Source organism: Echiichthys vipera, assembly GCF_963691815.1.
Source record: "Echiichthys vipera genome assembly, chromosome: 2".
Classification (NCBI taxonomy): Eukaryota; Metazoa; Chordata; class Actinopteri; order Perciformes; family Trachinidae; genus Echiichthys; species Echiichthys vipera.
This window is the reverse complement of record NC_139827.1, coordinates 18,390,349-18,407,727: the sequence shown is the minus strand read 5'-3', so window position 1 is coordinate 18,407,727 and position 17,379 is coordinate 18,390,349. Positions and strand designations below refer to the sequence as shown.

General features: G+C 41.4%; 1 protein-coding gene across 1 annotated transcript in view; it reads right to left on the bottom strand.

The window, feature by feature from the left end:
- The window catches only part of zcchc7 (zinc finger, CCHC domain containing 7), a 54,123-nt gene extending 37,416 nt beyond the window's left edge, over window positions 1–16,707 (bottom strand). The window contains exons 1-3 of the mRNA XM_083931896.1: window positions 16,649–16,707; window positions 10,260–10,875; window positions 7,995–8,202 (exon numbers count right to left, since the gene is read on the bottom strand). Coding sequence (XP_083788022.1) covers window positions 7,995–8,202; window positions 10,260–10,784 — 733 coding nt within the window. The 5' untranslated portion in view covers window positions 10,785–10,875; window positions 16,649–16,707. The remainder of the gene's footprint in view (window positions 1–7,994; window positions 8,203–10,259; window positions 10,876–16,648) is intronic.
- Window positions 16,708–17,379: the final 672 nt, after the last annotated feature.

Below are 17,379 nucleotides of genomic sequence, written 5' to 3'. Positions count from 1 at the left end.
TACCAGTTAATAAAGCCCTTTCGAGAAACCCCTCCCAGCTCAAAAAGACAAGAAAAGACAATAAGGGGAAAGTTCTCCGGACAAATAAAAGAACAGAAATTAATACAGTCCCACGGGACATCCCTCTGTCCCACTGTCATCCCCACAATAATTTGATTTCCTATTAAGTGATTGCTTAATTATAATGATTATTATTGATAATTGTAATTGACATTTTTGTCCTCTGCTAGTTTCGGTCCCATCCCTCCCGTCCTTCTCTTCAGGCCTTTTAAAAGGACAAGACGGGTGGTGAAAACGCACACGAGAATGAAAAAGGGAACTCAAGCCAAACTGAAGGGCACTTGACAATATGAAATACAGGTATAGTCCCACACTAGAACGGACAATGCGGGATTAAGGTGTTGAGGCTTAGAAGTTTTATTTAATCATACATGAGTGTGTTTCAGAGTGCGTGTGTGTATTTGTCAAAATGTCTTACCCTGTAGCTTCAGGGCATAATGTCTGCCCCAGGTCTCCTTAGAAAAGAGAATCTTGCTCTCAATGGGATATCCTGGTTAAATAAAGGTTAAAGAAGAAGACAGGGATTCCCTGTGCTATCCCCCTCCTCACATTAAACTACAGTGGGGACCCTTTGGTCTCCAGTTTATTACCCCTTCCTCCAGGCTACAGTTACTGAAAACGGGAGGTTGTATGTTTTTGACACACACACACACACACACACACACACACACACACACACACACACACACACACACACACACACACACACACACACACACACACACACACACACACACACACACACACACACACACACACACACACACACACACACACACACACACACACACACACACACACACACACACACACACACACACACACACACACACACACACACACACACACACACACACACACACACACACACACACACACACACACACACACACACACACACACACACACACACACCTGCCATTTAAAATCATAAAAAATCAAAAGCCATAGTTCCACAGCTCCACATAAAAAAAACATACAGTGTTAAAAACTATTTCATTTTATGTCACATTCTTTCTCTATTCGGAAACTAAAGACGGTGAAACTTCGTTCCAGTGGGCCAGGGCACGGTTATTGGTCTCACCTCAGGCGTGGTGAGGCTGACACTGGCTCTCACACACACACACACACACTTTTGTCTTTAGATGCACACACCTTCACACTCCAACAGACACAACATCCAACCTCGCATCACACCTTCACTTTCACTCTTAAAAGGTCTCATTTCCATGACACAAAATATAATCATCAATCATCAATAAATATCTTAAATAAGAGTTACATTTTTTTTCTTAAATATAAAATGCCCTTCATCGTGAGAAAGATCTTTGTTTCAAGACCCACGGCCTGCAGTATGTGTGGTGTCTGTAGGTTTAGCCAAAATGTTTTCGACCAGATTATATTTAAATGCTGCTCCTTATTCACTCTCAAGAACAAACAGCCACATTAATACAAATGAACACCTGCAGCCGCAGATGTCTGTGGGTGTTTTTTAGTCAAAGTTTCCAAGAAAAAAATAGAGACATTTTCATAGATTATTTTAACAAAGACTACTTTCAGACAGGATGGTTTGTCTCCTCCAGATGCAGATAAATGTGGCATAAATAAACTGTACATATCAGCATAAAGGGAAGACATTCTGCAGCAGAAGCACAGCTTGACATTAGAATATGTCTGCAGTAACCAATAGCATAATAAGAACAGATAACACTCTGACAGTGGTTCTGTCATGTGAACGCAGAAAAGGGTTACAATTAACAAGTCATGCATAAAACATTATTAAAGTTTAATTTCTATAATTGTGTCCAACTTGTTCAATTTCACATATAAACAGAACCATGAATCCAAAGCCAAAATCAATCCAAGGAACAACAATTCATTTCAGAATCAATCTATCAAAAAACTGTGACTACTGAAAGGGCATCAACTTAAAGCTTCAAACAAACCAATTCAAATGAGGCTGACACGTCCCGAATCTGAAACAGCTCGCGAGATAAACAGCTGTTTCATTTATCTTGAAAAACACAGCGGCGAAACCAGATTTGCGGTTCTTGTATAAAGTCGCAGCAGGTCAAGTCTTATATGAGAAGGTTTGACTGCAAGAATTGACAGGCGGCACTGGATGTTGGCGTGTGCAGATGGAGATCCAGCCGTGTTAGAGCCACTCTGAGATCTTAGCCTGGAGACAAACCGGCTCTGACCGTCAGCAACACCGTGGCCGATCCTTTTCAAGGCCTGTCTCATCCACTTTAGCTTACTAACTCTCATCTCTCTCTCCCTTTCCCTCTATCTGATGCTGAGCCCCGCTGTCCGTCTGTACGCACAGGATCTCTTTGGATTTAAATTCAAGAGCTGCTTCACATTCTTTCTTTATAGAAAAGACTAGGAAAAGAAGAGGGCTAGGGTAAATGAGGGATTAAACAAGTGACACAATTGAATTGACAGTGGATCAGCAATAACATGAACAAGAAAGGAACAATGAAAAGTGAAATCGGACAGAAAAAAACGGCAATTTATTGAAACTTCTGTCACGGTTGTGCAGTCTTTTAGTAAAATAGCCATTTGGGTGGGTGAAGGTGAGTTCAAGGGAACATCATGAGAGCGATCTTGCACTAGACACTGTATATACATCACTGTGAAAAACAAAATGGAACAAAGCAGATGAGTACTAGCCACTTGCATATTTGACCAACATCTGGCCAGTGGATTTGCTTCACTTAACAATGTTAATCTATTGAGTGGGATGTGAAATTTGAACATTCACTCGTCATTCAGACAGTGGACACAAAGTTAATTTTGCACCCTGGTTGCATCATACTTGCTGAGGAGTAAGCAAATAAAATCTACAAAATCCTCTTTTCAATAAGCAAATTATAACGTAGAGGCGACATGTAGAATTTATTTTGACGAATATAAGAAGTCGACCCCTGGAGAACACTCAAAGGACACGGCCGCTGACTGAGGGATTTTTCATGTGACAAAGAAACTGCCGTTTAATTTACCAGATTACAGTTGTCACTACATTTCAGTGGCTGCTGGCGTCAAATGATTGTTCAATCCAAAGCCTTTTTAAAAATGAAAGCATCAGGCTTTCAACTGAATGTCTACAATTTATTTTGCATGCGCTAATATTAGGCCTACACAGTAGTCTCATCTAATTTGCATATCCTCTGTAAAAACTGGATAATACAAGTCAAACTATGGCACAGCGATTTCATGGTGTGTGTGTGTGTGTGTGTGTGTGTGTGTGTGTGTGCCTGTTCAAACACACTGTGTGGTAGTGTGGGTGTGGCGTTACACCTCGTGTGGCACTGGGCAGCCAAGATAAGAGCTGATCCTATCCATGCCTCCCTTCTGCAGCGCCTGCCCGCCCGCCCACCCGCCCACCCGCACACACACACTGAGTCACAACACACAAGCTAGTGTTGTACCCAAAATGCCATTGTAATCTCATTTTACAATCCAGATGCCCATAGCCGTAAAACACACAGAGAAGCCAACTAAATCCATATTTCACTCTGTTCGTACAGTACACTGGCATCCGAGTTAAGATGATACACACTCCGCAATGTACAAAGGCCAACTGAGGTCTCAGAGTGCGGAAAGCTTCCGGCCAGGAGCAGCGCCACTCATTCACACACACGTGAAGGTACAGAGTGAAAACATTTATATGACTTCAAACTAATTTGAGATGATAAAAACATCACAGCATGACAAACCTGTAAAGAACAACAGAGGAGAGCTTACCTTTCTTCTTTGTGAGATAGACAGAGTTAACGTTTTTTGGGGGGGGGGCACACACACACACACACACACACACACACACACACACACACACACACACACACACACACACACACACACACACACACACACACACACACACACACACACACACACACACACACACACACACACACACACACACACACACACACACACACACACACACACACACACACACACACACACACACACACACACACACACACACACACACACACACACACACACACACACACACACACACACACACGATAGCGAGCCAGAGCTGACTCTCTAAGCCTTGAAGAAAGTTTGGTGTGCACTGACCAAGACCGAGGGGACAAAAAAAGTGAAGGAGAGGGGGGCGCAACAGAGAAAGAAAAAAAAGTTGAAGTTTAACCACTTACGATTCAAGTTTAGCTTCAGCACACCCCGCCTACACCCCAGATTCATTCACGGGCATGTACATGCACACCTCTCCGAGTGGGAGAGGCACTGAGCTGGATTTTGGGAAGCCCTGCCTTTTCTCTCTTGTTCCATCTGGTTGCTACTGCATGGCTGCCGGACAGGCAGACGGCCCTCGCTCATCCCCCTTTTCTCTGGTATCTTTTCTCTTTTCCTTATCCAGTGTCTCTACAGATCCACCCACCAACAGCTGCCCCTGTACAGCCAGGTGACAGATAGCTACTCAGGCCGTGTGTGCGCGCATCTGTGTGTCCATGTATTTGATAAAAAACCATATGTGATGGAGTGAAAAAAGATTAGATTGTAAAAGTACGTGAACAAGTGACACCATGTAGGAGAGACTGAACGAGAAAGAGGATGAAAAGGATTCAATTTCTGTAGGGTGAAAGGGGGAGACTAAGTGTAGTGAATGTGATTTGATGGTGATGCTGAGATGGGGTTTAGGCGTACAAATACTATTAGTCACTGCTGTGCAAACCTGTTACTCACACACCCACACAAATGAGGGGAAAACAAGCCAGGCTCTCAGGCTACAGGAGTCAACACACAACATAGCATATAAAAACAGAAATCAATTTCTCTATCCATCCAAAAGCCCTGGGTCATAAAAATTCCAGATAAAATTGTCTTTTTCTCTGAATTTCTTCGTAAAATAAAAAGGACACGTGAAGAAAATAAGTCAGTGTGCTATCTCGGCTTAAAGCATAATTAAACCGACACCAGCAAAGACGACAAAGGGAGGATTAATCAAAACTGTGTCCCAGTTCCATATACTGTAACATGCAAGTTGTATACTAATTTTCCCAGCAAAGCTGAGTAATATATCAGTATTGTGATATGAGAATAGATATCATCTTAGATTTTAGATACTTCTTTTACTAGATTTAAAGACGGCATTACACTAAAGTGATATATTATTCTGAACTTACCAGACTATTAATAACCTTTACTTAGTCATTATATCCACATTACTGCTGATTTTTTGTTATCAAACATCTCATTGTGTAAATATTTTGTGAAAGCAACAATAGTCAACCCTACAGTATCATTGCAGTATCGATATTGAGGTATTTGGTCAAAAATATTTCTATCCATATCACCAAGCCATTTTTCATACTATACTGCCCATTAAATCAATATTCTTGTAACGAGAAAAAAATGATAGACAAGCTGACTGAAAACAATCAAACTGCTATTTTAGAACGCCACCACAGACAATTATTTTCATAGAAAATATGACGATGATTTCTTTGATAAATCGATTATTTGTTTTGGCTATAAATTGCAAAAAATATCTATCTTCGGTTTCCCGAAGCTCAAATGTCTTGGTTTGTTTGATCAACAAAACCAGAATTGTTTCAGTTTTATCATGATATAAAACGCAGAAAGGCAGAAAATCCTCACATTTAAGCAGCTGGAGCCAGGAAAGAGAGCTGGGAATTTCTGCATCAAAAGTAAATCCATTACTGTAAAAAGTTAACTGTTTCAACTCTAAACTCCACAGTTCACTGTTTGTCAAAGATTTAATAGCACTTTTTTCTTGTTTTCTGAGTTCCTTTTTCCTTTGTTTTAATGTTTCGCAGTACTGACCAGCTTTTTCGTTTCCCTTCTCCAAGGCATTGGGGCAAAATAGTCTATATCACTGGCAAACTCAAAAAGCTTTTAGTATGCATAAGGTTGTCAGGGTTTCCCCAGGGAAATTGTTTAGCAGAGGTGGTCGCCACCCAGATCTTCATGCACCTTATAATCAACTTACTAATCTGAAATAGCACTTCTGCTCCTTTGCTTGACAGTTAATGTTTTATTTCATAAATATGTATTTCTGTGAAGCTGGCAGAGATGCTCTATTTGTTAGGTGGGTGACCCTCTTCTAAAATACCGAAAGAGACCCTGGCTGGCATTTTCTAAACTTTTTTCTGGTCAACAAAGCACATGAAGAGAACAAAATCACTAACTGTCTGACTTCCCTGCCCGGTCTGTGACTCTCAGCCCAAGCCCATTTGTTCCTATAGAAGACACAAACCCTTTAACTGCTCACATATTCCAAAAATAACTAGGCTCTAATACACATGAAATTGTGTACAACACATTTGAAACACTAGTGAGCATTTACAGCAGCAGGACTGACTGAAACTACACTACCCATGTTAATTGTTATGAATGAGCATTTGGCCCAGTGTAACAGTGATGTGTTTTTTTTAGTTTTCTGACAACAATGAGCTCTACGGCACAGAGGAATGAGCTATGTCAGGCAATACTTGTCGGTTTTGGTCTTTTCATGGGATTCCTGACATTCATAACATTCTGCCACTTTTTTTGCGGTGTGAACACACACTACATACCGCTGATAAGAATTACTTTGTTGAATCGAATTATCCCGCAGCTCAAAACTATTGAGGCTCGTCCCTCAAATTTATTTGCCTTCTATTCCTTTTTTTGGGGCTAAACCCTCCCCCATTCCTCCCACTTTAAGACCCATTCCACACCACATCCATGACCCCCCATGTGCAGACATGAGGTCAAGCTTCACAGATCACAGAGAGAAGCCAGACGAGAGAGTGAGAGAGAGTAAAAAAAGAGTGTGTGTGTGTGAGAGAGAGAGAGAGGAGAGAGAGAGAGAGAAGGGGGGAAACCTAAAATCCTCCTTTCCTCCCAAATCCAGGCCAAAACCTCGAGCCTTCCCACCAGCTCCAGACCCCCTCCTTTAGCCCAGTTGTGTGTAGAGGAGGCAGTGAGCACTCTTGCAGAAACATCAGCCCAGGGAAATTCAAATGAGGAAGAAACAGTGAGAGAGACACAGAGAGAGGGAGGGAGGGAGATAGAGAGAGAGAGAGAGAGAGAGAGAGAAAGAGAGAGACAGGGAGAGAGAGAGAGAGAGCACAATAGTGAGAATATAGGATAAAAGAATGAGATGGGAGAGTTAGGTAGGAGGGAGAAGGGGAGGTAGAGAGGTTGCTGAGGCTGCAGGTTAAGATAATGTGTAGATCTGAAGAGATTTGCAGGGAACATTTTTATTCATTTTTTGATTACTCCCATCTCTCCCGACATCCCCTCCCACGTTGTTGTTTCTCCGTTTGTTTGTTTTTGGCATTAGCGTTATGACTGTTGGTATGCGCATGTATGTACACATGCATGCTGATTAGAACTGGAATATTTTATAAATACAAATATTCACACTCGCACAAGCCTTCACTCACATATCAATACATGATGCACACAGACATACTTAAAGATGCATCAGAGAAGCGAGCAACTAGGAAGACAGTGCCAGGAATGTTAAGGGCTTACAAATTCGTAAACATGCAGACAGAGATGCTGCATGTTTACATACAAACACAGCATTCGCAGTATAGGCCGTCGCTGTGCTTGCTCCTTATCAATGTACTGCAGGTAGGCTAAGTGTTCTGAATGAGCTGGACCGGACAGAATGACTTTCACAAATTAAAATGCACAAAAACACATCATAAGAGTCCGAACAATGAACGAACGAACGAACGAACGCAAGCACACACACACACACACACACACACACACACACACACACACACACACACACACACACACACACACACACACACACACACACACACACACACACACACACACACACACACACACACACACACACACACACACACACACACACACACACACACACACACACACACACACACACACACACACACACACACACACACACACACCTTTGCTGCCGTCAGACCCTCCCTCCAGGTTGAGTGAGATGCTCTGGTCTCCTTCCTGCCTCTCTCGACCCAGAATCATCCAGTTCTCCAGATCATCCGAATCAGAAGAATCAGACGAGTCAGACTTTGATTCCGACTCTTCTGAATCAGACTCTGAGCTGCTGAGGTCCACAGTCACGGGCACACTGAGACTCCTTTTCCGGGTTCCCTAGATAACCAAACAATGTAAATACAGCTCTCAGTTGCATAATCAAGCATCCCTTACTAAACTGATCAAACCACCAACTAGTAGGGCTATTGATACCATAAAGTATCGACCGAAAAAATCCAGTACCAAGTAGTATTAATACCTGCATTCAATCCTTTTTTTATATCCAGATCTAGAAAAAGAGACTATTTGGATGGATTTGCTTGCAGCCAATCACCACAAGTGTTCTTCGATTTAATCCAACTTGTTATTGGTCCACTACCACTGCAGCTGCAAACCACACAGTCTGTGGTGTGGTGAACTCGAGCGCAGTGTATTTAACAGAGTTGGCAGTTCAGCATGCCGAGAGGTCACCAAAAAGCTGGGCCGGGTAGGGTTGTAGTACACGCCTGATAAAAAATAAATGCATGAAATGCAGAAGGATTAAAGTACTCTCTTGGCAATGAATTAAAACTTAGAATTAAAATAAAAATTAAAAAAAACACTGCAAGTCTCTTCACTTTCTTTCTGTGAACTATGTTACGTCTTTGTTAAACATTATCCAGCTAGCATAGCAAAATTTCAGCTAGAGTTTAACTTTAAGACAATGCTCCGCTACAGCACCAAGTTATTTACTAGCATTTGCTACATACTTTTATTGCAGCACAACTACAATCAATCAGCTACAGTAGCTGAAACTTGAGAACACAGCAGCCAGTACTGTGGATTTAGTAAAGGAAACACAAAATGGTCCAAGTAGGAAGCATTAGGTCAAAAACATATGGTCTCACACAATCTAACCCTCTAGACTTGGATATTGAAGCTAAGATAAGTTATTCAATTATAGCATGGACGTGCAACAAAAGGCCAAGATGGACGCCTTACATTGACTAAAGTCTGTCAATCAGGTTGATTCAATCTGTTGTGTTGTATTGTCAATGCATCAACTCTGGAATCAATTTGAGTTGTCATACGACGGACAACTCAGAAATCATAAACATGCGAGTCTTTCCCATCTCTACCACCCACTTCATCACATGTGATGTGAAAGCAGTATTAGCTGTTAAGAACAAACTGTCGAGTTTCGAATTTCCCCACATGTTGAAGTGGTATGCATGTAGTAAGAGCGGTACTCTCTATCTGAAGAGTTTGGTGTTTACTTTTTAGCCTTTCCAATACCGAAAGCACCGAAAGGGTAAAAGTGTAATGAATGACTTGAAATGTGTTTTTATCAAAATTAAATTTCAATACAGTAGTAACCTTACACAGCATTATTTCCATGGCCAAGGAGCAGATCATTACCCAACTACATTAGTTTGTTGGGTTACAGTTACCTTTAAAAAAAAAACCTTTTTAACAAGCACATGCACTGTGTAGTATTTATGGATATGCAAAAGTTCGCACTTAAGCAACCCTAGCAATGTTACCCAAGACAGTATTATATTTGCCAAACACTTTGGTTATGCCTCATCCTCCACCCACACTGGTCTCACAATAATTTTCTTCTACTACTATGGAGAAAAATAACTTAGTGTTGCTGGAGGTTGTACCTCTGTAGTCCTCATCCTAAAAGCTTGTGCTCTTGTTTCGTTTAAAGCAAAAACACACGGTTTGAAACTACAAATAAGTAGATTATGCCACACAAGATAAGCAATCAATCAATGTTAAGATTTAATGATCTGATTTTTCTTACCATATTTATAAAATAAAAGTTAACTATATCGAAGAACACAGATGATGCACAACAATGGTTCTTTATTCCCATATTCTCTAAATTAATCACCCACTAGTGAGGATTCAGACTGTTCGCATGGGATATGTAGCTTTAGTCTTTTAACATAATATAGTGGACGCATCTGAGAAATACATGTTTAAGACACATTTTGCAGGATTTTCAAAAGTCAGCAAGAGACAGCATTTTCAACTAACCCATGGTAGCTTCTTAGTGTAGCTACAGCAAACTCTACTCAAATATAATGAATCCAAAAATCTCATAGTCAAAGAAATGTGGCTGGGCAAATAGTTATTTCTTCTACGCAAGCAAACACGCACACAGCATCTCACTCATTGCTCTCTACCTGTTGTGCCGGGGTGGAGGTCTGCAGCTGCTGTGAGCCGTGGCCTTTTAAGGCGCACACCCCTACGTCATCATCAGTAGAGTCACCCTCAGAGATGGAGATGACTTCAGGGCTGGAGTCAATCACTATGACCGCCTCAAAGAATGATGACGACGACGACCTCGGACTTTTGGGGTTACTTTTCCCCTTCTTCTGTTTGGCAAGTTTCTCTCCCTTCTTTTTGTTCTTCTTCAGTTGCTGCAGTAACTTGCTCAAATCAGGTGATGGAGGCCGACTGTCTTCGGTTTGCTCCTGTTCTCCGTCTACAGTCTTCTCGGGCACCTCAAGCTTCTGGCTGTTCTGGCCCTCTGCCTCCTCTCCTCTGTCCTCCTGCTCCTCCATAACCCCGGGATTAGAAGAGTAGTGGAGCTGGCTGTAGAGGCGGAACTCCAGCTCACTGTTGGCCTCTGACCCCTCAGAGTCCCCTTCATCCTCTTGATAGAGTTCATCCTCCAACTCCTCCCGATCCTGGTACGTACAGTACATCACCCCAAAACACACTCAATCCACACACACATGCACACACTTTAGTGACACTCACACTTGGGGAAATGGTGAGCTCAGTGGTTGAAGCGGACTGCGGGGATAAAAAAACACAAAAATCCAAGATGCGTTATTATAGGCTTCACATGTCATCGCAATTGCAATCTTAAGTAACAAATACAAATAATAATAATAATGTGCAATGTGTTATAATATGGTAAAAATGCCCTTAAGAGGAACAAACAACCCTTTTGAATAATATGCCAGTTTACTTTTAATCATGCAAACGTAATATTATTATCAAGCCAACTATTTCCCAAAGCAATTTTTGATATTCGGATATTTGTTATTTAATTTTTTTTTAAATATTATTGTTTTTTTTTAATTTCCCCAAAAATGTTTATGCTTAATGTAGGCTATCAATAAAGGTGAACTGCAAAATAGATTTTGCCAGTACATTCTATTTATTATTTTTAAATGCACTATTAACATGTGTAACATCTGTGTCTGACACAGACAGCGCAGGTGCATGCGAGTCTGCAGTCACGGCTGAGGGATGCGATTTCTGATACAGGCATCTTATTTAAAGTTTTGTTGTCATAACATAAATGTGTTTTGTTTGTATCTTTCTTTGACAATAGCTGATATAATAATAGTGGTATATTTAGAACTGTAGTTTCAGGCGCTTTATCAGACTGTGTCAGATTGCGCGTCTTTAATGAGTATTTATAATGTGTAGGCTAGGTGTAATTCATCCATAAGACAAAATGTCGTAAAAAATGTGCAGAATAATGTTGAAAACTGCTGATGATTTAATAGTGGCAGACAGTTGTTTGCGTTAATAACGCAAGGAGATTGGAGTTAGGCTGTGCATTTTTCATCCCAATGCTGCATAGATGAAATAACGGAGCAGAAAATGAACTGTGTGTTGTATGTGTTCAAGGACATTTTATGAACCAGCATTGTGAGCAGGTTGCTAATTTAAAAAAGAAAAACCGTGTCTTTCTTTTCACCATGGTTTAAAAAGAGGTACAGAGTATTGTTTTGTTTTTTTAATAAAATAAAACTTTTGCTATTGTGACAACCTTAATGGAGTGTATATCGTAAAAATGTACGTACGTAGAACACCAGGCGAATGCAGACCCTCAGTAAGGTATGAATATGGAACCATGTGTGCGCCAATGTGCCCAGTAAAAGCTTGCACCTGTCCGTGGAAAGTATGTCCAAGTCTTCAATATATTTGTATTTCAAGTCTTTAATATATTTCATCAAACTGATGTCCAATCAACCAAAACAAATTCTGGATATCCAATTGGTTAATTATTACCAGGATTGTTTGTTAATTATCTTCTTTCTAAGCTATCCACCTCAAGCACAAAGAAGCATGGCAACTATTATCTACAGCACAGAGGAAAAAGTGAACACAGGCAATCACAGGAAGGCATAGACTTTGGTCTTGTTCTGAAATCCACTGGGGCTTGTTAACAAAGCTGAGAGAGAACATGGATCAGCTGCACTCAAATTTCTTTTTTTTACTGTTTTATCAGAGCTTTGGTTCTAAGACACAGCTTGGGTCCAGGTTTATCATGTGTTAGGTTGATGATGTCAACAATAAAAACTTTAATAAGACATAATCTGGGGCCCACTTCGAATGATTATGTAAGAAACTGAGAAAGTATCTTCTTACTACACTCTTTAAAAACACACTGTTGCTAATTTTCCCAATTCCTGACACACACACACACACACACACACACACACACACACACACACACACACACACACACACACACACACACACACACACACACACACACACACACACACACACACACACACACACACACACACACACACACACACACACACACACACACACACACACACACACACACACACACACACACACACACACACACACACACACACACACACACACACACACACACACACACACACACACACAGAGAGAGAGAGACAGACAGAAAGGGCACCGGCCCATTGCTCTGTCCAGTCCTGCGTGTCTGGGCCATGATGGCGGGAGATGATTGGCTCCCAGACCGCGCACACTGCAAAAACGCCACGCTACACGGTCACAAGCTGGCCGCCAGGGATTAAAGGGACAGAAAGAAGAAGTCTTGCTGGGTGGTGAGGGAGAGCGACAGTTTTGAAGAGACCAGAGACCTGGAGCCGACAAATGACTGACTGTGTTGGTAGACTGTAAAGCCCCGGCACAGTCATGGTCCTCGAGCACAGGTGTGTTAACTTAATCTGCCTAATTAAAGCTCTGCACAGCACTGTACTGACATCTTCCTGACTCTTTTTTAAGCTTTGTTGCAGCTGTTAAAGTGGGAAAGCACAGAGAACCTTTTTGACTTGTCAAATGAGGAAAAGCAAAGTTTAAAATGTGTAATGGCTGGGTACCATTTAGCTGCCTCTGTTTTGGGCTGACCAGGTCAGAGGACAGCTGAGGAAGCTCCGACCCAGGAAAGCAGCAGGCCCGGATAAAGTGTGTCCGAGACTACTGACGACCTGCGCTGCAGAACTGGGGGAACAACTACAATGGATCTTCAACCTTGAAGCTAGGGAGAGTGCCTACCCTCTGTAAGACATCCTGCATCGTTACGGTTCCCAAGAAGCTTCTTCCGACCGGTGGCACTCACTTCACACCTGATGAAGACGCTGGAACGGCTCTTCCTCAGCCTCCTCAGACCCTAGGTACAAAACGCCCAGGAATACCTGCAGTTTGGGTACCAGCCAGACGTTGGTGTGGAGGATACCATCCTCTACATGCTGCACCGAGTCCACTCCCATCTGGATAAGGGAAGCGGCACAGCAAGGATTCTCTTCTTGGACTTTTCCAGTGCCTTTAATACCATCCAGCCCCCTATACTTCAGGACAAACTGAACAGGATGGGAGTGGACCCCTATCTGGTGGACTGGGTCAGAAAATACCTCACTGACAGGCCACAGTATGTCAGGCTGAAGGACACCACGTCTGACACTGTGGTCAGCAGCACTTGTCCTTCAACATCTGCAGCAAACTGCTGTGGATGTTTTACCAGTCTGTGGTCGGCAGTGTTCTTTTCTACACTTTGGTGTGCTGGGGGGGCAGCATATCCAAGAAGGACACCTCCAGACTGGATAAACTGATCAGGCAGGCCTGCTCTGTGGTCGGCATGAAACTGGACTCGCTGGTGACGGTGGCAGAGAGGACACTGGACAAACTGCTGGACATTACGGACAATGCCCGCCACCCCCTGCACACCGCCATCAGCAACCAGAGGAGCCTGTTCAGTGGAAGGCTGCTCCTGCCCAAGTGTAGGACCAACAGGCTCAAGAACTCCTTTGTCCCTTAGGCCATCATCCTCTACAACTCCTTACTTGGGGGGGTGGGGGGTGGGGGGGAGTGGGAGCCACTCACTCTGCAATTAATATCTACTCATACACACCTGGAACCGTAGCTTCTTTTTTGTGCAATAACTTTATCCACCACTTAAGTGCAATTAATTAATCTTACTGCTCATTTCTGTCATATACAGTCATACATATTTTATCTTATACATTTTCTCTACATTTAACTTATCGGATTTCATTTTCCGTGAATTTTATTTTATTCTTTCATCTACTTCATATATATGTAACTAAGAGTTTATTGTTTACTGTTAATTTTTTTTATATTTTCTGTATTTATTTAAGAGTTTATTGGATTTCTTATACGTTTTTTTTTTTGTACCTTCCTTGTGTTTTTGTAAGCTGCTAGAAATTCAATTTCCTTGTGGGAGTCATCCCAAAGGGATCAATAAAGAGAAGTCTAAGTCTGTTTCACCCGTGGTTTTCCTGCTACTGCAATTCAAAATGTCTACTGTGAAAACAGTCTATTGTGCATGCTTGAATAAGTCAGAGCCATAGTTTATATTCTTAATAGCACCTGTGCTATTTCTATTAAAAAGGTAGGATCGCATTAGCCTTCCATTAAATGCAACAGTCTCACTCTGCTCAGAAAAAGGATGTGATGCCACAGTTCGGACGTGGGTGAACGCCAGAATCGTACAAACTGTAAACAATATGTGAGAGCAATGCCACAGTTTGTAGTCAAGTGGTGTATGCTGTAGGGCTGTATGATATAACGAAAATATGTGATAATGTTGTTAGATATAACGATAACGATATTACTTGCAATTAATAAAACAGATATTCTGCCTTTCTGCAGCTTTCATTTTACTGCTAAAAGCTCAAAGGAAAATATTTCCAACATTATTTACTGAAGAAATTGAACTGAACACAAAAGGCACCATCAAAAACAATGATACTCATGATGGTACTCTGTTTCAACCAACTTCGAAATATCCCTGTGTCTTTCGCGATGTGTTTACTGTGCAAGTTGATATGGCATCGAAAATCATGCAATCCTGTATGTTGTACTAATGATTTCTACATTTCCCAACATTGAGCAGCAATCTGACCAATCAAGCATGTCCATTTGGTCAAAGTTGAACAAAACCCTGCAAGTCCATTGGCGCTGGCAGGAGATGGTATAACTAAAATCACTTACCTAATGCATTTTTGAGTGTATAGGACCTTTAACTAGAATTCTGAGGTACTTAACTTGAGTATTTCCATTAAATGCTACTTTATACGTCAATTCCACTACATTTCAGAGGGGAAAATTGTACTCTGTACTACTTCTTCTACTGCGTTTTCCCCCAGATTAAGTTACAAGTTGCATTGTAAATAAGGATTTTACATGTAAAACACATGATCAACTTCTAAAACAGCTAAAATTACCCCAGGAAACTCAGTAGTGCTTGTTTGTTAATATCAATAATACTGAATAACATAAAACAGGGAGCATTCTGCTTAATGAGTAGGCCAGAGAGCTCTTTTTCTTTTTTAAATATTTCTGAAAATATAAATTAACATGAATGCAACGTACGATTAGTAAAGATAAAATTGTGAAAAAAATGTATACATTTACGCAACCTTTACAATAGGCTTACTGGCTTATAGGTCAGACAGACACTAAGGAAGCCATGCATAGATACAACTGAGTTAATAACGATCAGTGTAATATCTTAGTATTGTATGCACCATTAAAATCTGTGTGTTTAGGCTTTAGGCGACCCTGTTAGGCTCAATTTAAAAATGCAACTAAATTTAATACAATATTTGTAGTAGAGGGTTCCTGCTTCGTCTCTCTTTCTCTTTGATCGCTGCTTCCAGAACTGTTTGAGTATTTGGACGTGTCTGTTGTGTCTGGAGTGTGTTGTTTATGACAGAATTAACTCATCATTGGTGAATTCACTGACTTGAAGGTGTTGGTTGCCATGGTGTTTGGTTGCTACGGGAATACATAAGCAGTGTAACTTTAGGTTAGAGTGGCAGGATGAGGTCCTGTGGAAACACTACACGACTGACACTACAACGACAAGCAAAAACAGCAGACATATCCGAATTTCATGCGTAAGTATGAACTCTTACTGGAGTTAGCCTGGTTGTAGCCCCGGTTAGCTAAATGCTAACGGGTTAGCATACGGACTGAGGGAAAACTTAGCTCTGTGGGATGCTACTCTTAAGAGACTAACGAACGCTTAAGTGGCCCCAAAACTCAATGACACCCGAACAATCGCAACCAATAAGTGTATTTCCATTTCTAGTTACTTCCACTTGTGGACAGCTAGCACGTGTCTATCCTGTCTGCCCACGTGTTTATAAGCAAAAGCAAGAGCAGCCGGTAGAATGTAAACAAGGAAGCACTTCAGCCACAAACACGCATGAAAGAAAACAAACACGTGATAATAACGTCTCCCTACCCAACTCCAACGCTGCACATGTTTCATATGTAATGTCAGGAAGCTCAAGCTCACCTTTATCCAACAAAATGGAGAGGTTACAGAGGACTCGGAGCCGCTCGCCTGCCTCCAGCCAGAGGGAGACAATCCACTTCCGGGTTTGGTTTGTCACAGGAAAAAAAAGGTGGGTCGACCGTAACGTTTCACTCCGTCCTGCTGAGGGCACAAAGAAAACCAAAGCTTGAAAATCAGTCAGGGCTGTTGCTGTAGGCCTACCGAGGGCATCACAGAACCCCCTGAAACCCACAAACCTCATCCCAACACAGATCGTTTTGATCAGACACAGGAAACAGTTTACATGTTTATTTTATGTACCGTATATATCATTTGGGATTTGCAGAGATCTTTTTCTGTTGTTTTAGTTATGTTTTATGTATTTTGCATAAACATGTCTTTATACCAGTCTGGTCTGAGTCTGAGTAGTATGGAAAGCTAATAAAAAAACAATTAAAGGGTGAAAAAACGTTAATAAATAAATAAACACACACGTGAGGACCATTAACAATTAATGTGTTTCCGTCAGTTACAGAAGGTGGGCTTCACTTCAACAGTTATAATAATCCTATATTCATACAAGGAGTATATAATTTAGCTGTGATGTGGAGTCAATGCTAAATTACCAAACAGTTTATTGTAAGGCTGTTTTGCCCATCATCATCCAATAAAATTACCAAAATCTGTGAAGATAAAAAAAAAATCATTCAGGCCTATTTGTTTGGACCAGAGGATGTGGAGGTCATAATCCC